Source organism: Protobothrops mucrosquamatus, unplaced genomic scaffold (assembly GCF_001527695.2).
Source record: "Protobothrops mucrosquamatus isolate PMUCROS unplaced genomic scaffold, P.Mucros_1.0 scaffold_303, whole genome shotgun sequence".
Lineage (NCBI taxonomy): Eukaryota > Metazoa > Chordata > Lepidosauria > Squamata > Viperidae > Protobothrops > Protobothrops mucrosquamatus.
This window is the reverse complement of record NW_015386379.1, coordinates 29,685-52,172: the sequence shown is the minus strand read 5'-3', so window position 1 is coordinate 52,172 and position 22,488 is coordinate 29,685. Positions and strand designations below refer to the sequence as shown.

At 35.0% G+C, this 22,488-nt stretch overlaps 1 protein-coding gene across 1 annotated transcript in view; it reads left to right on the top strand.

The window, feature by feature from the left end:
• RASA1 (RAS p21 protein activator 1) overlaps window positions 1-22,488 on the top strand; it is a gene marked incomplete at its 5' end in the record, with an annotated part of 36,610 nt that continues 14,122 nt past the window's right edge. The window contains 11 exon segments of the mRNA XM_015832106.1: window positions 1-45; window positions 228-259; window positions 1,590-1,642; window positions 2,651-2,801; window positions 9,508-9,586; window positions 10,157-10,277; window positions 11,094-11,250; window positions 15,203-15,290; window positions 15,927-16,004; window positions 19,074-19,231; window positions 19,472-19,548. Coding sequence (XP_015687592.1) covers window positions 1-45; window positions 228-259; window positions 1,590-1,642; window positions 2,651-2,801; window positions 9,508-9,586; window positions 10,157-10,277; window positions 11,094-11,250; window positions 15,203-15,290; window positions 15,927-16,004; window positions 19,074-19,231; window positions 19,472-19,548 — 1,039 coding nt within the window.

Here is a 22,488-nt window from a genome sequence, read left to right as displayed (position 1 = left end):
ACAGATGAACAAGGCCTTATTGTAGAAGATTTAGTAGAGGAAGTGGTAAGTAATATTACTCAAGTGTTGTTTTCTACTCTTGTGAATTTTATTCCTTTAAACATTAAACTTAATGTTTAAATTTTTTAAATTATACTATGTTTTTTTCTAAAGAGAACAGAATTCTTTAACATTCTTAATGCTAAAATCATTTTGTGTTAATACTTTTTGTATCATATTCTTCTAAGGGAAGAGAGGAAGATCCACATGAAGGCAAAATGTAAGTGTAGAATTTTTATACATAAGTATCTCGATATATGTTCTTCCAGCATACTAGTTCTTGCTTTTTTATATGCCAGAGGCATCATCCCATAAAAAGATTGTATGCCTAGTTACATATTGAGCCTAATTATTAACAGTTAGGCAGTACAAATAAAGATACTGAGGCTGAGCACTGAATTAGTGCTATTTTAATGTGCATAATGAGAAATATTTTAGCACTTCAAAAAAACCCTATAATCTAATTTTGATTCACAAGCATATCTGGATTGCTTTGTTTAGTATTAGTCACATTTTTTTTTTAACATTGAGCTGATTAATTAGTACAATGGAGAAGTTCTTGAATAACAAGTTGTAGTACAAAACGAATGAAATATATTCATCTGGATAAAAGAACAATAATAGAAATAAAGCTTGCTTTGAAATGTTTTCTGAACACATAATTTTAATTAAATTTCCAAATTTAGAGACATCCAAATCCTTGGGTAAATTACAAATAAAAATGAAAATCAATATTTCGAGATACAAGTAAAAAAGAACCTTAGCTGACTGGAAAACAATGCACAGGCCATTCAGCATACATAATAGAAAGGGACCACTCCAACCACCCTATCCCAAGGCCAGGGAGAACAGCCAGGTTTTTAACAGTTTCCTAAACATCATAAGAAAGAGACGTGCAAGAATCTCTGGGCGGGCATTGTTCCAGAATGTAGTGGGGAATGTTGGGAGCATCATGCTTTGCCTGCAGGACCTTTTGCAAACTGTGCTGGGGAAGAAACTGCAATAGCAGCTCTGCCTCCAAGATAATACTGTTTAATCAAGTGGATCCAGAGCACACTCATTCTTTTTGTTTGTACCGAACAAGCAGAAACAATTGGAGATAGGCAGTCTCTGAGATAGCCAGGCTGTATGCCATGAAGGATTTTAAAGGTGATAAGAAACACCTTGAATTTCACTCGGAAACCAACTGGCAACCAGTACAGTTTGCAAAACAGCAAGGTCCTGCAGGCAAAGCATGATGCTCCCAACATTCCCCAACACATCTGGACCAGCTCTAGCTTCCAGATGGTGCTTTCATGATATAGACCAAGTTGCTGTTTTCTATTATGCGTCATTTGAGGAAAAACTAGCAGTTTTAAAACTTACTTACCAGATATTGTTGACATTTAATCCAACTGATACAAAAAAAAAATGAATATTTTTAATGTTACATTTCTGGGTTTTTGTAAATGCATTTTAATTGTCATTTGTAGATGTATGTTTCTTAAAGCAAACCAAAGAACTTGCCACTAATATTTCCTGGTGTTTATTGTTATTGTTGTATTTTTAAGATGGTTCCATGGAAAGATTTCAAAACAAGAGGCTTATAGTTTGCTGATGACAGGTACTTCTGAATTTTAATTTATAGAATATCTGTTAATATGAAATGTATGCTAGAATTATATGATATTGTTCTACCTCCAAATGTTGAAACATGGAAGTCAGAATGTAGCATCTTTCTATAACACCTTAGAGCAGTTACCGGTATGTCCCTTTTTGAGATCTCCAGAAACTGGAAAAGACAATAGCACAACATCAGATTATGACACAGTTACTGATTTGTGTAGTATTTGCATTTCTCTTGAACCATTTTGTCTTTTTTCCTTTTTTTGGGGGGGGGGGAATTTAAATTTAAATCAAAATGTTACCAAGTCCTAAATATGTGTATGTCTTCTGTACTAAATACTGTGGTTGAATTAAGGCTTCTTTTAAAAAAAGAAAAGGTTCCATTTTTGATTATATAAAACATAATTGAATAACATCATGTAACATTTTTGATAGAATTAGAACGGTGAAATGTCACACATGTGCTTAGGCCAGGATTTCTCTGCTTTTTAGGGGGTTTGGTGGAATGGGGAATTTGCCTTTTTTTAAATAAAATAAAATAAAACTATTTTAGGACTTGCAATATATTATTCATGTGTTTCAAACTGGCAGGGAAAAGAATTGCCAGTTTCCACAATTTTATAACTAAAATCCATTGGAGTAGCCAGATGGGAGTAGGGCTTCTACTGAAAATTGAGGGCATACATATGGCTCTGGGATTGTAGTTTCTCATGTCTAAGCTAAAATTTAAAAATCATTCTTTCTAGTATTTGCCCAAATTGTCTATTATAAAAATATGTTTTTTCTAGCAAAGGTTTTTAAATTAGGGATTATTTCAAGACATAGAAGGCTTTATTTGCAAAGTAAGACATGAAAAGGTTTGACTTTTTTTTAGAAATTCCTGACTCCTTTATTACTTAATTAACAAGAATATCCTAAGAAAAAATGACATGCTAAATTCCAGATCAGTAAAATAAAACGTATTTATTGACAAAGATCTGTAACTTTTTTCCTTTTTTATAATTAGTGGGTCAAGTATCAAGTTTTCTTGTGAGGCCTTCTGATAATACACCTGGGGATTACTCACTCTACTTTCGAACCAGTGAAAATATACAGCGTTTCAAAATATGTCCAACACCAAACAATCAGTTTATGATGGGGGGCAGATACTATAACAGGTATGTTGCAAACATATTCTACAATTTGTGTTATGTATTCTGTTAACTGCCATTAATGGTATATACTGAATTCTATCAGATTTTGTGGTTTTCTGGTGTTTGCTTTTTTGTGCAGGGAGGGAGAATATATAAGTAACGATTATTTTTAATTTGAAAGATACAAAATTAAAAATGTATATAATAGATTGAATAAAAATTGATTACATGTATTCAAATGAGTAAGAAGATGTGTCCATTGTCAGATCTTAACAAATAAAAAAGGCTTGGCATAAGAGCAGATTCTGCTATATTTCTTTTAAAAATATCATTGCTTCATCACTAGACACTGAACTTAATTTTCACATGAGAGAAAATTTAGGACATAAAACTGCACTTATACTGATTACATTTCATTCTATTTTTCAAGTTCTTAAAAGTATGTTGATGTAGACTGTGTTTGAATAACTTTTAGTAGTGCTAAGTTTAGTTCTCACTTCCAAAGAAGATTTGCCCTAAGCTAGAATTGATGTCCATCCCAACCGAGAATTTCTCTCGCTTCCAGCTTGGCTTCTGAGTGGTTAGAAATCCTGCAGCTGGTGTAACTGAGAAAGTATCAAGTTCTCCTAGCTGAGAAGGTCATTGAACTGTCATAGAACTTCAAGTTGAAGAAGTTATGAGGCTAAACAATTGTATCCTTTTGCATATCCCACATACAACCTTCTTGAGTATCTTCTTCACTAAATCTGTCTGGCGTTCGGACATTCTCATTGAAAATCAAGCTAGCAGCAGAGTCAGCCTTTTTGAAGGTAAACTATCTTTCGCCCATTATCTAGTTGTCTAGTTCTTAAGGGTATGGCAGTAGAAGCCTCCCATTTGAAAACTTTTGACGTGTATGAAACAGGAGTCCACAGTCCTGAATTAAGCAATAAAACCCCCATTTCTACAGGATCTGGTTTGTGTAACTTGATAATGAGGAAAAACTAAAAAGTGTTTTCTTTTTAGAAAACATTCTCATCTGAAGCCATCTTGAATTACACTGCATGTACTAGTTTTTACAAGCTATTCTCAATGGTTGTTAATAAGTAGAATAATTCAACCTTACGTTTGTGTCTGTACTTCTTGTTTAGATACTGAAATTGCAACCTGATTTTTACACTCTGAGTGGAAATTTTACTTATGCTTATCTAAAGCATCCTGCTGGATCTCACCAACTATTTTCTACCGCAGCAGCACTCTTTGCTTTTTCTGCTCTGATCCTGAGAAAGCTACAAAGGAAAGAGAAAAAGCCCATTATATAAGTCAAGTTTTCCTGAACCCAACCCATTATTTTTACATCAACTTCCCCAAAAGACACTTTTGTCCTAATTAGCTGAGTTTTTTGGTATGTGGTGTACCATGTATATACGTGGTAATTAATAATTAATTACCATGTATATATTAATTACCATGTATATATAATTAATTAAAAGTAATACCTTTAAACTGTTCATTGCAGGATTTCATTCATATAACATTTTTAAAAAATTTCTTTTGTCACGAGATATAGTTTCATTATTGGATAGCTTCTACATATGCACATGTGCGTGAGAAAGAGAAAGACATATTATCATGAAATTTTCAAAATTAAAATGCTTTTTGCAGAAATATAAAATAGTTGATATGTCTGAGAGTTATAGCTGTAAAGGATACTATTGAAGTAGTATTTAACACTTCCAGATCCAGCTGTCAAATTATGAAAGCAGTCGATATTGGAGGTTCAGTAGGAGCAATTTAAAGGCCTCCACACACAATCTGAGCATGGAAAGGTCTAAGCTTCATTGACAGTCTAATCAATTTTTGAACATAAAATCTAAACTGAATAATAATAATAATAATAATAATAATAGTATTTGACGTACTGTATTTGCTAGGAAAATGTTTTATTAAAACTATAATAGTAAAGTTGCTGACAAAGATACAGAGAGGATCTGTTTTACCATTTACCATACTAGGTTTTATGTATGTAGCATATTTATATTTAGAGGTTTTTGGCGTGCTGATGTCATTGCATGTTTACATTATAATTGAGAATGCTAAAGAGGGGGGAAATGCTATATTGATGTTGTCTGTACTCAGTGAAATTATTCAAATGCATTTCAGTAAGCATGATGTACAGACATGTAAATGATGTGGCCTGCAAAATTTTTTCATAACTATTCCAATATTAGCTTTAAATGCAATTTTATTCAGCCTCTTATAATTTTTTCCAGCATATATGGTATGAGAATTTATTAGGTCCATTGGTAGTGGCACACTTTTAAATATGTCTTATGTAACTCTTCAATATATGTTTTTTCAGTAGCAAACCAACTGCTTCCATATTTTTGTTAAAAATATTTATGGTTAATAGTAGACAAACTCAGTTCAAAGCAGTCATAACCTAAAATATTCAGTATTTTACTATATTTAATTTTCTTTTCAAATTTAATTGCTAGGTTTTACATATAGGTTACTGAACATGAAAAGTGTATGCTATGCATTTCTATTAGCAAAAGGAAGGGATATGCAAAATGTTCCAAACACAAATTGTTACACATAGAGAATGGGGTTTTTTTCCCTGATAGTTCAACCTGAACTGAAATGTATATTTATGATGTAAAGCATGGACCAAAATGAAGTTATTATTAGCCAGTAAGAGTAGGAAAAGTGTAGGGAAAGGAACTGGTATTGGTATCTTTAGCAGCTCTAGATTCTGTGGCTGACTGCTATCTTTTTCCTTTCTTTTATGAAATTTTATTTAGAAAATTTTAGCCAGCTGAATTTCTTTGCAACTGCCTGCTAACACTCTATGGAAAACACTGTGATATACAATAGGAAAGAGGGTCATAAGACAAAATTGTACAGATGACCGTCTCAAATATAGAGCAGTCTCTTCAGAAAATCCTACTTCTCTTTCCCTGGCTGTAATGGTATATAGGAAAGACCTTGGGAGACAGGGAGAAGAGATGTTGCCTAGAAAACTATAAACTATAAAGTTGTGGGCTATGTCAGATAAGAGACAGCAGAGCCCACAATTTTATAGTGGGTGGGACAAGAGGCTCAGAAGCCTAGTTTTTTTACCTGTAAAGGAGATGGCAGGAGAGTCTGCCTAGTAAAACTGACACCCTCCTTTTCCTTATAAATATAAGAGGAAGAATTTGATAAATATCAGATTTCATAAAGTTGAATGTATTGCTTTTATTGAGCAAAGTCTCTAAAAATATGGAAAGCAGGGGGATAGTATAAAGCTTGATAATATAATGAATACTTTAAGTATATGAGCGCTACACTTCTGAAAATGTAACAAAGTATACAGTTTACTATTGGTTTTAAATACATAGCATATTTCAATTCCATTTTTCTTTTCTGCTGATGTCATTGCATGTTTATTATAATTGAAAATGCCAAAAAGAAGAAAAATGCTCTGTTGATATAATTTATACACAATGGTTTATGCATGATATATAGATTTGTAAATGATATGGAGTGCAAGATTTTTTTTGTTCGTTTGAATATTGGCCTTCAAATGCAGTTTTACCCTGCCTCCCTGTTATAATACACTGCAAACCTTTCAGTGTAAATGTGATTAAGATTGAATATGATTTTTTTGTTTTCCTTCTTAGAGATAAAAACTCTCTCGGGGCAATTTACCCTGCTTCCCTGTTATAATACACTGCAAACTTTTCAGTGTAAATGTGATTAAGATTGAATATGATTTTTTGTTTTCCCACTTAGAGATAAAAACCCTCTCAGGGCAATTTATATAAATAAGAATAAATTAACAATAGACCAACAGTTTATAAAAGCCACACTTAAAATATTCCTCAACCCCATCTTAAAATGAGACATTTCAAAGCAATATATCAAATAATAAAATGCAGAAAGATTTTTTTAAAATATATTTTATTGATTTTTTGCAATAACAATCTTTAGTGCTTAGTAAACAGCTTGTTGTCTGGGTTCATAGATTTGAAAAAAACAATCAGTAATAATTAATTTCTATAATTCCATGATCAATATATTAATTAATAGTATGTTTCCTTGATCTTCTCTTTTTCCAATGTTATTCTCCTTTGTCAACATTAGATAAATATAATATTTTCAATACATACAAGGTTAGATATAAACATTTTTTGTGTTTGTACAGATAACAATAACATCCATATATAACATCTTTTCTAATTAACATGTTTCAATTGTATTTGTAAAAGTCATCTTGTTAGGTCCCTATGTGTCCTATTTTCACAATTCTTATTTAAACTTAATTTTCCCTCAGAATTCAAACCATTCTTATCTGTCATAGTTTTCTCAAAATTAATTACCTAAATATCCAAACTTTTCATTTACATACCCCATCCCAATATTTTCATATTTCATATATTATAAAGATACCATACTACTTATATATCCTATAACATCCACATATAACATCTTTTCTGAGTGGTTTATATTTCAACTATGGTTTCGCGATCATCGCAGCACTCCTCCTTTGTCGCCTCTCCGGGGCGACCTTTGACCCATTTAGGGTCCCCTGGCAAGGCGAAATCAGCTGTGGGGTGCAGAGCCTCGCAATCCCTCGGCCAGATCGGTACAGGGTGGAACTGGAAGTCTCAGAAAGAAATTGTATTTATGCTTGCATACCTGCACTTTTAAAAATGATGAGACTGGATATGCCAGATACAAAACATTACATAGGGAAGAGGGAATACAGTTGAAAATATACTGTCCCTAGTGTTAGATCACTTACCGAGACATGCTACTGTTCCTGATCTCAATGCTATAGATGAAGACTGTCATATAACTTGGTCCTAAACCATTTGTTTACATTAGAATTTTGTGACTTAGAACTTTTTTCTTATACTTTGGGCCTCTGCTTTATATTATAGAATTTCAGTATTATTTATATGGTACTAAATACTAGATACATTAAAATATATACATTCATAATTTTTTTACAAAATTTATATTTTTTATTTTTCAATTTTAAAAATACATATTCGTAGAAAAATGTATTAATTATGTGCTATTAAATATAGTTTTAAGAAGTTACAGTTGCATTTTTTTTTACATTTAAGTGAATCCCAAAGTGAACAGAAGCTGGTACAAGGGTATAGTGTTAAATATAACATACAGTTCTGCAAATTTGAACAGGTTTTCCATTGTTGTTCAAAATAAGAAGAAAAGCAGTAAATGTGAAATTTGGCCACCAAGTTAATTTAGTGCTACTTTCTTTTTACAGTAAAGTTGTTGCTGAGTGCCCCCCCCACCTCATTAAGTCTACAAAGATTTAGAAGTAGTTTTACAAATGAACCCATATTCTGATCTTTATAACTTCTCAGGATGTGATTGTTCTATAATCATAGACTTCTCTAAGCAGCTATCTAAGCGTGTACAAATGAAGATAATTCATTCTTCCAAAGAATTTTAAAAGTAAACTATAAACACTTCTAGCTATCAATTTCAACTGTGAGAAAACAGATAACTTAACAGATCATAAATAATGTGCTGAAAATTTAGCTGACACTGGAGTAGTTGTCCCAGTACAATGTTACTTAAGTGGTAGTGATCTGCACTGAAGAGTTTTCTAAAGGAAATGTTTTCTTTGACTTCATCACAAATGACATTATCTAAAATGTAAAGATAAACCTTGATAAATCTGATACATTTTGGAACAAAGTGCTTTGAAATGATAATCCCAAAGGTGTTTTTTCCAAAAGGCAACTTGACTTTCTTGGTTTTGTCTTTAAAATGTTTCGCTTCTCATCCAAGAAGTTTCTTCAGAAATAAAGAAACTTCTTGGTGCTTTTTGAAGAAGCTTTTTGAATAAGAAGCAAAATGTTTTCAAAGAAAAAAACCCCCAAGAAATTCCAGTTGCTTTTTGGAAAAAGCACCTTTGGGATAACCATGACCTGGATGATTGGGAATCTCCAAAGACACTTTGAAATGATAGAACAGAATTGAAATGTTCAGCCACAACTACATAAAGTAAGTTTGTAGAAAAAAATGGATGAAGCATTTAAAGCAGCTAGTGGCACAGTAAATATTGTGCAGGTGAGAAAAAGAATGGATTCAATTAAATATCAACAGCTAATATCCCGGTCAGTGATAAAGTTGAAAAGTTGGGTATTTCAGAAAGACAACCTAAGACAATGAAGTTCTTATAGTAAAGAAAAATAAAAGACTTAACAAAAAATAAAAATAAAATACAGAGTACTTACCAGGAAAATAAAAACAAAGTCTGGCCTTCAGACTTGAATGGTAGTGAAAATATGTCACAAGATCTCAAACATGCAAGAATATTTTTGAACTAAAAGAGTTCTTCAAGAAAAAGTGGAAAAGCATTCCAAAAGCAGGAAGAATAGTCTTTGCTAAATACGGTACTTCTTCAGAAACTGTTATTTCTAGAGAGGCATTAGAAATTGCTAACTGGAAGAGTGTCCAAACTTTTTATAACTGCAATGTTTTCTTATTTTTGAATCAATAAACAACTGCACATGAATAGTATGAATGCATTCAAATTTTCAGAAAGATTCATGGTGTATTTAGCTTTGCCCTTTGTGTAGGTTGTGTCAACTTCTTTTCATTTGGGAATTCATTAAAACATACATTTTGAGTAGAAAAGCCTGTACCCATTTATGTTTTATAGCCATTCTATTTTAATTTTATAAAATTCTAAGTCTTAATTGACTCCCTGTTTTGTTTTTAACAGTATAGCAGACATCATAGATCACTATAGAAAAGAACAGATTGTTGAAGGCTATTATCTTAAAGATCCTGTTCCAATGCAGGTAAGTCAATACATGAATTTTTAATTGTAATTAAAGCTTTTAGTAATTGCAAAAATGAGACAAAGTCATAAAAGAAAGATGGCTTATTATTTTTTATGATTTGCTCTTGCAAATGTGTATTGAGAGCCAGTTTGGTGCAGTGGTTAAAGTGCTGTCCCAGAGAAGAGGGAGACTGAATTTTAGTCCCACCTTAGGCATGAAAGCCAGGTGGGAACTTTGGCCAGTCACTCTCAGCCAACTCATGTCACAGGGCTGCTGTTGTAGGGGAAATAGGAGTGAGGAGTATTATCTGTGTTCGCTGCTTTGAGTTAATTTTAGAAGTAATAAATGCAGGATAAAAACATCAGCTAAATAAAATAAAAAAAATTGGCTTGTTCTTTAGGTAGAAAGAGTCGTAATTGACATTAATGTTAGCAATGAGAAAAAGCTTATTCTATTTTGAATTTTTATCTTTTATAACTCATTCTTTAATTAGTATCTTGTAGCAACATGAACTAATCAGTGTGCTATAGTATGCATTGTAGAATTCTAATGTTTCAGAATGAAAAATTAACATATTTTTTTCCTCAGCATCAAGGGCAAGTGCTTAACGATGTTGTAGATGGAAAAGAAATTTACAATACAATTCGGCGAAAAACTAAAGATGCATTCTATAAAAATATTGTTAAAAAAGGATACCTTCTTAAAAAAAGTAAGTAAAAAACGTAGTTAAGAATGGCTGTGAATATCTGACAATTTAGTTAAGTTTTGCTTTACTTGTGGCAAGTACGTTCAGTGTCAATGACCAGAATCTTGTACATACTGCAATTTAGGGAATCTTGAATTATACTAAATAGAGCCAATTTGGTCCAGTGGTTAATGCACCAGGATAGAAAGCAGGAGACCATGAGTTCAAGCCCCACCTTAGCCTGAAAGCCAGCTGGGTGACTTTGGATCAGTCACTTTCTCTCAGGCCAACCCACCTCACAGGATTGTTGTTGTGGGGAAAACAGGAGGAAGGTGTGTTGGGTATGTTCACCACCTTAAATTATTTGTAAAAATAATAAAGGATACAAATAAATTAAAACATGGTGTGGTAGAAACATAATGTAATCTTATATGCTTATACAATTTGTATGCTTTATATAGAGTGTAACTACATATTACTGTCTTTTTTAGCTTATATTTACATCTTAATATTCTTAATTGCCTTTTTTTCTGCTTATGATGTATAGAACTTGAAACTACCAATCAGAGTTACAATATAAAAAAAGAAAAGTTCCAGAAAGATACGAATTTATGAATCCAGTCTGTAGGGAACCTTCCCAGCAGTCTGTCAGAATTTGAGTTTGGCTAAATGCTTACCTTATGTAACATTCCTAAATTGTTAAAAATCCATAAAAAATATTTTTGGGTAATTTGAACAAATAAGGCAGGATTGACAACGATGATTTTAGAAGTCAGACTGTCAGAGATTTGATGATAGAAAATCCACATATTTTATTCTGCCTCGTTACCCTGTTTACAGGTAAAGGAAAGCGGTGGAAAAACTTGTACTTTATTTTAGAAGGAAATGATGCTCAACTTATTTATTTTGAAAGTGAAAAGCGAGCGACTAAACCCAAAGGATTGATAGATCTTAGTGTATGTTCTGTCTATGGTGTACATGATAGTCTGTTTGGCAGGTAAGATATTCTATTCATTTTTCATAAATACCATTTTCAAATATTTTAGGGTTAATTTCATTAATAGAAGCAAATGTAAAGACAAATGTCAGATATTCTGACAATATCTGAATGGGATTTTAAACTTGGAGAATAGGGGCAACATATATGTCCAATAGAAATTTAATCAAATTTAAGAAATAATGATTCCCATAGATAACAATATATGATGGAGCATGGCAAACAACCATTTGCAGATTGGCACCTAAGGGGGTGGTCTAGGTATCTACAAATAATATTAATTAGCAGATATGTAAAAATGGAAAAGTTAAAAACCTAATTGTTTTTTTTACTTTTTTCTATTTTAATTCTTGTTAAATTTGTTCCATTCATCTATATTTCCCTTTCATTTGTATGTGTATATGTTGTGTATTAACAATACAAGATTTATTCTCAGCCTTGAATGAAAAATCCAAATAATTTTAATGCTTGTAACAATAATCTAAATTGTAATTAATATTGATAGAATATCTTTTTTTCTCTTCTCTATTTTTAGTATTCTAGTTTATATAAATAATACAATGTCAATAATTTTTAAAAATAATAAAGTGTACAAGTCTTGAAAACAAAATAGCAATAGCACTTAGACTTATATACTGCTTCACAGTGCTTTACAGCCCTCTAAGCAGTTTACAGAGTCAGCCTATTTGCCCCAACAACCTGGGTCCTCACATTACCAACCTCGGAAGGATGGAACGTTGAGTCAATCTTGAGCCAGTCAGGATTGAAGGAATCGAACTCCTGACAATGTGAGTTAGTCTGGAATACTGCATTCTAACCACTGCGCCACCACGGCTCTTATAAGGCGACTTAAAAAGGATTCTTGAACAATAGAAAATATATTTCCCTCATTTTTTCTTTTTTAATTTTGTATTATTATAACTCTTGATACATTATATTTTATGTTGTTGAAGAGCTATTGTAAATCGCCTATTGTAAGTCGCCAAAAACATTTTTGTTTTCAAGATTTGTACAATGTATTGATTTTTAAATTTTACAGGGAACAAAAAATGAGAGTAGAATACAGTAGAGAATACAATAGAATACAATAGAGCTGGAAGGGACCTTGGAAGTCTTCTAGTCCTGCCCCCGCTCAAGCAGGAAAACCTATACCATCTCAGACAAGTGACTGTCCAGTCTCTTCTTAAAAACCTCCAATGATGGAGTGCCCACGATTTCTGAATGCAAGCTGTTCCACTGGTTAATTGTCCTCACTGTTAGGATGTTTCTCCTTAATTCCAGGTTGCTTCTCTCTTTGATCAGTTTCCAACCATTGTTTCTTGTCCTGTCCTCTGGTGCTTTGGAGAATATTTTGACCCCCTCTTCTTTGTGGCATCCTCTCAAATACTGGAATAGTGCTATCATGTCACCCTTATTTCTTCTTTTCTTTAGACAAGCCAAACCCAGGTCCTGCAGCTGTTCTTCATATGTTTTAATCTCCAGGCTTTGGATCATCTTAGTTGCTCTTCTCTGAACCTTTTCCAAGGTCTCAACATCTTTTTTGTAGTATGGTGACCAAAATTGGTTGCAGTATTCCAGGTGTGGTCTCACTAGGGTTTTATAAAACGGTACTAATACTTCGTGTGATCTTGATTCTATGCCTCTGTTTATACAACCCAGGATTGTATTAGCTTTTTTGGCTGCTGCTGCACATTGTTGGCTCATAGTCAAGTGATCGTCCACTAGGACTCCAAGGTCCCTCTCACAATTACTGTTTTTGAGCCAGGTCTCATCTAATCTGTACTTATATCTTTGATTTTTTCCTGTCTAAATGTAAAACTTTGCTTTTCTCCACATTAAAACTCATTTTGTTGGATAGGGCCCATTGTTCAAGTTTGTCTTTCTGAATCCTGAGCTTGCTTCTGGGGTGTTGGCTATACCTGCCAGCTTAGTGTCATCTGCAAATTTCCCCTTCTATTGAATTTCTTGTTTTTATTTTTCAGTGGTATTGTGCTGGTCTGGGCTTTTATGATCACATTTTTGAGAGTTTCCCACGCTTCTTGAGGTGTTTTCCCCTTTAGGATTTTCATCCATGAAATCTTTCCTAGGTTCTCTCTGAGTTTGTTTAAATCAGCTCTTTTGAAGTTTAAGACATTGGTTGAATTATTTTCTATTGCTTGTGTTTGCATTATGTTTAATTCCAGTATGATGTGGTCACTTTCCCCCAAGGTTCCGGCAACTTTAACTTCCTCTATCACGTCTTCTCTATTAATAAGAATTAGGTCCAGTATAGCTTTACTTCTAGTTCCCTACTCTATCTTTTTGATGACAAACCTGTCGGCTAGTTTGGTTAGGAATCTGTTTGCTCTCCCACTCGCTGCAGAGTTTGTCTCCCAGCTGATATCTTGGTAGTTGAAGTCTCCCATTACTACTGTGGTGTGCTTCCTACATACATTTGTTAACTGGTTGGCAAAGAGACCATCTATTTCTTCTGATTGGTTGGGTGGCCTGTAGTATACCCCTATGGCAATGTCACTTTTTTCCCCTTTTATATTGATCCATATAGATTCTGGAGGGCTTTTATCTTTGTTCATGTGCATTTTGGTAGATATGTAGTATTCTCTTATACACAGTGCAACTCCTTCTCTTTTTGTAGACCTGTTTCTTTTGAACAATTTGTATCCATCCATCAGTCCATTCCAGTCGTAGATTTTGTCCCATCACGTTTCTGTAATGCTAACTATGTCATACCCACCCTCGTGTACTATTGCTTCTAGTTCACCCTGTTTGTTCCCCAAGCTTTGAGCATTAGTATATAAACATTTAAGACTTTTATGTCTGTCAATGGGTATGTTTCCTGGATCTCCTGATTGTTGTTTGATTTTCTTGGGATTTATGATTGGTTTTGTGTTCTACAGGTTCTAATGATTGGTCACCCTTCCCCCTCAATTTTAGTTTAAAGCCCTTCTAATGAGTTGGACCAGTCTTCTTCCAAGTACATTTTTCCCTGTTTTCGTGAGGTGCAGCCCATCTCTTGCCAAGAGTCCTTCACGTAGGAAATGCAGTCCAGGAAACCAAAATTTTCTTGTCAACACTAACTCTTTAGCCAGTGGTTTATTTCTGGAAGTAAAATGATCCATTTTTTTTATTTTTGTTTGTCCTTTTTTAGTGGGAGAGGGGCTCGGTAAATGTAAGAAAATTAAAACTTAACAGTTTTACGGCCTATGGATTCCTGAGGCTAGGACTTGAATAATTCAACTAAGTATTTTGACTACCTTTAAGGAGAAGGTGATATTATAATGTGTATGATATGAAACAGACTTTCTAAGAGTTGGTAGAATAGAGGCCAATACCCCAAAAATCTGTAACAGAATTTAAACAAAAAACAAGTACTATGTATGAATGATATTTGTCACTCTTAGGGCTAGGAAAGTTAAAAAAAATAATTTGCATTAAATTGTTGGATTACAATCCTGGTGTGCATTTTTTGTAAAATTCAGTTGAAATATTAGATTATCTCAAAATTATGTTTTTTTCTAACATTCAAAATTGTTTTTAAAGTTTCTTAGTTCTTGAACATAAATATACCAACATAAAGCCTGATACTAGGTACCAAAAAACAAATTTGTATGTAATGACATTTTAGGGCAATGGGGAAGACTTCAATTCATGCAGTTTTTGGAGTTAATATTAACTCATTTATTTTTAATTATTAGATTTATTTGTTGCCCATCTCATATTGAAGCAATTAACCCTTAAATGCTGCTATTAATGTGCATTAAAAGAGGCTGTGCATATGATCAATTAAAATATAGACATATTTGGAAAATAAAGAGGTAATTTAATGCACTGCAATAGGAGAGTAATAATAGTAAACATATATGAGAGTGAAAAGCACTGCATGTCCCAGGAATGACACCTGCATTCTGTTAAAAGAATTCTGTTTTTATTTGTTTGTTTTTCCTTTAAATAGGCCAAACTGTTTTCAGATAGTAGTTCAGCACTTTAGTGAAGAGCATTACATCTTTTACTTTGCAGGAGAAACTCCAGAACAAGCACAGGTAAATATGCAAAAAATCTGCTGAAATAATATGATTAGGATAGCAGTATATGACATGTTTTTAATATACTGTGGTAAAAATTAGATTGGATTGTAATAATGTGCTTGCTATAGTGATTTATATTTATAATATTTGTGGTCAAAGGTTTTTGGCTCCTAATAAGGCTACTATCTTATATTTTTCAGTTTTGTGTGTGTGTGTGTGTGTGTACTCGGGCACACACTGGCCCCCAAAAGGACCTTTTCCTTGCAAGGAGATTGATATACAGCTTATTGAAGCAGTTTATTAAAGGGTAGAGGGTAAAGGGTTGTCATTATTTAAGAGATCTGTTTAGGAGTGAACAAGAGCATATACTTACAGAAATCGGGCAGTCAGAAAAAGTGTCTTCTGTTGCCTTTATACTTTACCTTCCTGTAATTAAATGTTTAATTGATTATGATCATTCTATTTTTCTGCATTATGAGAAATAAGAAAGAGACCTGCTATAACAAATTAAACTGACTAGAATACCTAGAAATTGGTTAAAGGATTAAACATAAGTGCAATTTTGTCTGTAATCCTGTATCCAGCTATGGACATATAAAAGATTGCACTGCATAGGTGGAAACTGCTGATCTGAGATATTCTTACTTGCAGGACTGGATGAAAGTTTTGCAAACTTTTTGCAATTTACGAAAAACAAGTTCAGGAACATCTAATAAGCGCTTGCGTCAGGTAATGTGTTCTCACTGAAATTGAATTTTTTTTGATTGAACTAATCTATTACTTATATAAAATAAAGAAGTTATAACTTTTTTAAAGAATAATCATAGTGACTATCATGTACTTTAAACAAATTAAAAATTAAAATAAACATGAAATAAATTGAGTTAATAATATTAATAACATACAAGTACTGCTTTGCTTTTAATAATTTTTAACTTTAGTTTTGACTTTAATAATGAAATCAAAGTCAAATTCTAAGAAAACTCAGTTATATAATCAATTATGTTAATTGGCATTTTTCTTATAGATCGCTCTATAATCAAGATGGAGCAACATATATATGTGGTAGTATGGGATGTCATTTCAGTGGGTTTTATGTCTAATTATAGTGGGATATCATTGTGTAAATGTCATCCTATATATGTATGCATAAAGTATAATCTGAGAACTAAGTACATTCTCCTCTGAAAGCTAGTTGTTTAGCATAAATGAGACATTTTTATTGAGAAGCTAACCCAGAAAGTGTATATTATTGTAATAATTGTATATCTTTTATTGGGTTGCCTTCCAAAAATTCTTGAGAATTACAAATAATAAATAGCAAATTGTATTGACTGCCTCTAAATATTTGGTAGAACAATTAACATTTAGATGTTACAGTATTCTTTCTTCCAATTTTATATGTGACAAAATTAGTCACTATAAGTTCTCGTAATCATAAAAATAGTGGTTTTATGATTAAATAGTAACTTTCTTGTAGGATTGCTGTACATTCTTTCAAAAGGCTGTATATCTGCATAGAGCAAACTCTTATGAATTACAGAGAAGCTTGAATAGAGGTTGGGTGCTTATGCCTTCCATATTCAATGGCATTTGTTCATGTCCCAGGAAGTGGCATCATGATCCTCCTCTTCACCTTTCTACTAGTTCCTGCATTAGTAGCAATGTAGGATACCTTGTAGAACAGGGGTGTCAAACTCAATTTCATTGAGGGCTGCATCAGCATTGCGGTTGCCCTTGGGCTGGGTGGGTGTGGCCGGGGTGGGTGTGGCCTACTGGGTGGGTGTAAATGGAGTGGGTGTGGCCTACTGGGTGGGCATGGCCAGCTCTACATCGTTTGCATCAAGGGTGCCTATGGGGGCCTGGGCAGGAGTGGGATAGATCTGAGGATCTCTGCAGAAGGGGATGGGACCAGGTCAAGTGCCAAGGCATGGTCCACTGGAGGAGCCTCACTGTTCCTCTCAGGCCATGCGGGGGGACTGGATGGTGGTGCGGGCTGCCCGGAGCCCTGGGAAGCAGAGGTCAAATGCCCAGCCTGGCCCTCGAGCACCGGCAGCACCAAGCCCATCCCCACTTCCTCAAGAGGGCGCTCAGCTGCACTTACCGCCTCCTCAAGGCTGCTGCTGCTGCTGTGCTTGCTCTCCTTAGCCAGATTGCTCATGATGGGTACAAGGGCAAAGTCAGAGGGAGGCCTATTCCCTCTCCTTGGGAGGAGACCCAGCTTTGTATCCAAAACTTCCTTAGCAATAGGATGGGAGACCCTCAGGATAGGCCAGAAGAAGGGGGCAAGGGGATGGTAAAAGGGCAGCAGGGCAGGACTAAGGCAGGACTTCCCTCAGACCCTCCCTCTCCTTCTTTTGTTCTTTCCTTCCTTCCTTCCTAAGTACAGAATGGTGGGAAAATATTTGAGATGAGGGAGGGAGAAAAACAGGCAAGAAATGCAGCTGGGGAGGTGTGACCCTTCATGAGGAATGAAGAAATGCACCATAGCCTGGAAATGGCCAGTAAATGGCCCTCACCTACTTCACATATCTGGCTTGGTTGGCTCTGGGGGAGGGGATTCCATGAGCAGCGTGAGAGTCAAAGTTACCTGTGCAATGCCGCCCAGCCCCCAGCCTACCTGGTCTTGGCAGGCAGCGGGGCGCTCTCCTCACAGTGCTGAGAGGTTGAGCCGGGCGGTGCAAAGCTCACCAGCTTTGCACCTTGCTGCCTGCTGAAAGTGGGCAGGCTGGGGGCTAGGCAGCATTGCACTTCTCATCAGATTCGTGCCACCCAGCTCAGTTCTTGGCGCTGTGAGGAGAGCGCCCCACTGCCTGCCAAAACCGGGCAGGCTGGGAGCTGGGTGGCCTCGCACTTCTTTTTGGATTCGCGCCACCCGGCTCAGCCTCTCAGCGCTGTGAGGAGAGCGCCCCGCTGCCTGCCGAAACCCCTCCCCCGGAGCCCATGAAACCCCTCCCCTGGAGCCTATCAAGCCGGGTATGTGAAGTAGGCGAGGGCCATTTGCTGGCCACTTCCAGGCGATGGTGCATTCCTCACAAAGGGTGACACCTCCTCAGCATGCACCTAGGGCACTGGGCCAACATGGCAGGGGCTGGTTCCAGACGGCCTTGTGGAGTTAAGACTGAATGTGTTTCATCATAGATGTCCACCACAAAATTGTACATTGGCTCCCGGCCGGCCTGGGCCAGGGCCAAGGCAACGGGGGCCATTCCCTCACTGTTTCCAGGATGGCTTCGTAGGCCACATGAAACCACTTCGCGGGCCGCATCTGGCCCCCGGGTCTTGTGTTTGACATGTCTGTTGTAGAAGATTGTCGCATTCCAAGGGGATTGACGGTTTTTGAATTTATTTTGCAATATGTGCTTTTCCCCACCCCATCCCTTTCAATAACTAAACACGTATCCCTTTTATTGTTGCTTTAGGTTCTGTTTGTCTTTATCCAGGTATCTTTGGAGCAGTAATATCATTAAATAGTTTCTCTGAATTTGTTCTATGCAAGCACAAACCCACAGTTAAAAACCATCAGTCAATAGTTTTGCGCTGTATTCTTATTTCAGTAGTGTGTAAATTCTGTCCAGGCATTTTTCTGCTTTCTTTACCAACATTAGATAGATATGAAAGAATATACAATAGCATTCAAATTAAATCTAATGTGTTATTGCATTAGATTCTTAATGTGGTATTACTAGATATATAATTACTTGATATATCAGTGGATGTAACTATAATTTATGTACAATTGTTATACTTTATAATTTATGTAAAATAAATTTTAAAATTCTGTCGCAATTTTTCTAGGTCAGCAGTCTTATATTGCATGTTGAAGAAGCTCATACACTTCCAGCAAAGCATTTTACTAGTCCTTACTGTAATATATCCCTGAACAGTGTTCAAGTGGCAAAAACCCATGTACGAGAAGGTCAGAACCCTGTGTGGTCAGAGGAGTTTGTGTTTGAGTAAGTTTATGCAAATTCTGTTACATGGGACAGGGATGTTTGCCAACAAACTGAATAGATTTTTTAAAAAACAGCTACTTTAAAATGGAATTGGAAATCATACAGTTTTATAGTATGTAGCTTTTTTATTTGTTAACCAATACAACTGTAATGAAAATACCAACAACTTTCTGCCATTTTGATGTTTAGCGTGAAGATGGAACACAAATATGAATCTGATTTTTCTTTTTTTTCTTCCAGTGATCTTTCTTCTGATATCAACAGGTTTGAAATAAGTCTTAGTAACAAAACAAAGAAGAGTAAAGATCCAGATATATGTAAGTTTGATATTTTTTTAAAAAAAAGATCATTTCAAAACTACTACATTTATCAAAAAATAAAATTACTTTTCCCCAGTTAAATAAAAAATTTTTTCACATAACTTAGAGCAGCTTTTGTCCCCTTCCTACATTATCATCCTTAGCACATAATTTATTGTAAATGTTCATTGCTGTTGGTTCTTCATCTTTTGTACTTATTTGTAATTTCAGTTCATAAAAATATTTCAAAAACAAGAGAGGATAGTCATTATGTATTCTCATTTCAAAGGTCTTCAAATGCACTGATTTCCAATAGACACTTGGGGAATTCATCAGCAATCCTAAACCCGAGTGAACTAGTTTGCTGCTAATATGATGTAGCATCTCTGGCCCTTGACAAAGTTTTTCCCAGATAGCCTCTGCTGGTTGGCTGATCTGTGTTAGTTCCTTGATTCTTTGAGGACCTTTGGGAGATGAAACAACAAAGGCAATGCCTGGTATGCAGGTAGAAGTCAACAAAAATTAAGTTTAACCAAGCATGAGTATGTGCCCAACTTTTTGAGCCTACTCTATGATGATAATAAAGGAGGAACAAGTATTATATTTATCTGTCTATTTTTTTATTATTCCATTTATATGGCCACCCATCTCAACAAGTGACTCTTAGGTAACAGAGTTAAAGTAAAAATGAATTACAAACATTACAAAGTTAAAAAACACATTGGCCAAGCAATGTAAACTCAGATCTCTAGCATAACCGAAAAGCAAGTCCTTGCACTGTCTAAGGGCCAGGGCCATAACTAAGTCTTTAGGGCCTTATGAAAGGCCAGCAGGGTCAGGGCCATCCTGAACTCCAGAGGTAGAATGTTCCACAAGCTGGACGCTATAGGTTAGAGTTAGGGAATGCATTCTAGGGTCTGCCAACTAACATTCTTTGACCAATGGGACCTGAAGCACATCTATCCTTCCTGGCCGATTGAATGGCAGAAATAACTGGGGAGAGATGGTCCCTCAAAGAACCTGTTCCTAAGCCAGGAAGGACTTTTAAAGGGACAACCAGCACCTTGACTTACATCAGGAAGCACACTGACAACCAATTCATCTCATGAAGTACTGTTACATTTTGCACCAATTGAAGCTTCCAAATGCTCCTCAAGTTCCATGTAGAGCACACTGCAGTAGTCCAGATGAGAGGTCACAAGGGCATGAGTGATTATTTGCAACCCCCTCCCCCCCGACACACAACCCAAAGATTTACCAAAGCCCTCCTAGCCAGGAACCTTATATCTGGGAGGACCCCCAGATTATGCACTAGATCTGTCCGTAGTCATTTCTTGAAGAATATAAATATGGGAAATAGATTTAGGAAGTAAAATTGAGGACAAAACTTGGGGGATGGAAACTCAATCTCATTAGTGCTACTTACCCAGCTCTACTCTCTCATAGGACATGCGGTTTTCAGTTTTGTGTTGGAGAGGTTGTAAAGCAAAAGGAATATTCTTTCATGTATGTGGTCTTGCAACATGCAAACACTTTGATCAGAATTTATGGTAGGAATAGGTTTGGTAATAATAATGTATCAATAATAATAGCATATCAAGCAAACACAAATGGGTATTTTAAATATTTTTAGTGCAAAGAATAAAACATTATGAAGCAAACATGATTCTTTTTTATTTACATTAGCAAAACAACTTGCAGCTCTGCACTAGAAGTACATGAAAGGGGAATAGCACAAAAGAATCTGTACCTAAGCCTTTGTAGGAAAAAGATAACTCATAAGTAAAAATTGTGGTCAAACAAAATAGATCCTGTTTTATTCAAATGTATGTAACTGTCTTTAGAAATAGTACAGATATAAAATATCCACCTAAAACACTTCAGAAACTCTGGAAAAGTGAAATAGATATAATAATAAAGTTATATGTTCTGAAACTGATGTAAGAGGAGATAAAATGTCTAATATATAGGTGAACTTGAAAAAAAATGTTTAAATTTGAAAATCTTTGTATTTTAAGAAAATAAATCTTTTTGTACTTTTCTCTCTGAGGAAATGATTTGATGCATCAATTTTCAGGTAGAATGGCCCTGATAAATACTTTGTTGTTTGCATTTGTAGATAACTAGATATTCAGTCAGGCCCAAGTCCAAAGACAACATAGCAAAATTGAACTGAATCCAATCCTTTATTTGCTAACACCTAAGGGACAGAATTTTGCCATACTGAAGCTAAAGGCTTCTAACTTAATAGATATATTCTGAGATTCTCGGACGTGGTTACCCTCAACCTCTTCCCTTTCCTTCCCCATCCAGTTTAGGACTGCACAGTCTCTTAATCTGGCCCTCTGTCTGGTAAAGCTCTTTACTGTAAAACTTCAAATTACTACTACTCCAGGTGCACAATTCATTACATATTCTTAGAATTTAGAATGATTTATTCTGTATAAGAGAGAAAAGTATTGTGTAATCCACGTTGAATTATGCTACAGTTTATCCTACTAGAAAATTGTTTAAAGACAATTTTCAGACACTTTGTTGACCTCAGGGATGAAATAATTCATGTTTTATTATATGTTTAAAACATTAGGATAAGAATGAAGTCAAGTAAAACATTCTAACTAACATACATCGAACTTGAATGTTAGCCCATACATGTATGTATACCTACACCCTTCCACCCCCTAGGTTTAGCCAATACCACTGTGATTTCCTGGTCCATATACAGTTGCAAGAAAAAGTATGTGAACCCCTTGGGATAACGCGGAGTTTTGCATGAATTGGTCATAAAATGTGCTCTGAACGTCATCTAAGTCACAACAATAGAAAAACACAGTCTGCTGAAAATAATAATATACAAACATTACATGTTGCCATGGTTTAATTGAACATAACATGTAAACATTCACAGAGCAGGGAGGAAAAAGTATGTGAGCCCCTAGCCTAATGACGTCTCCAAGA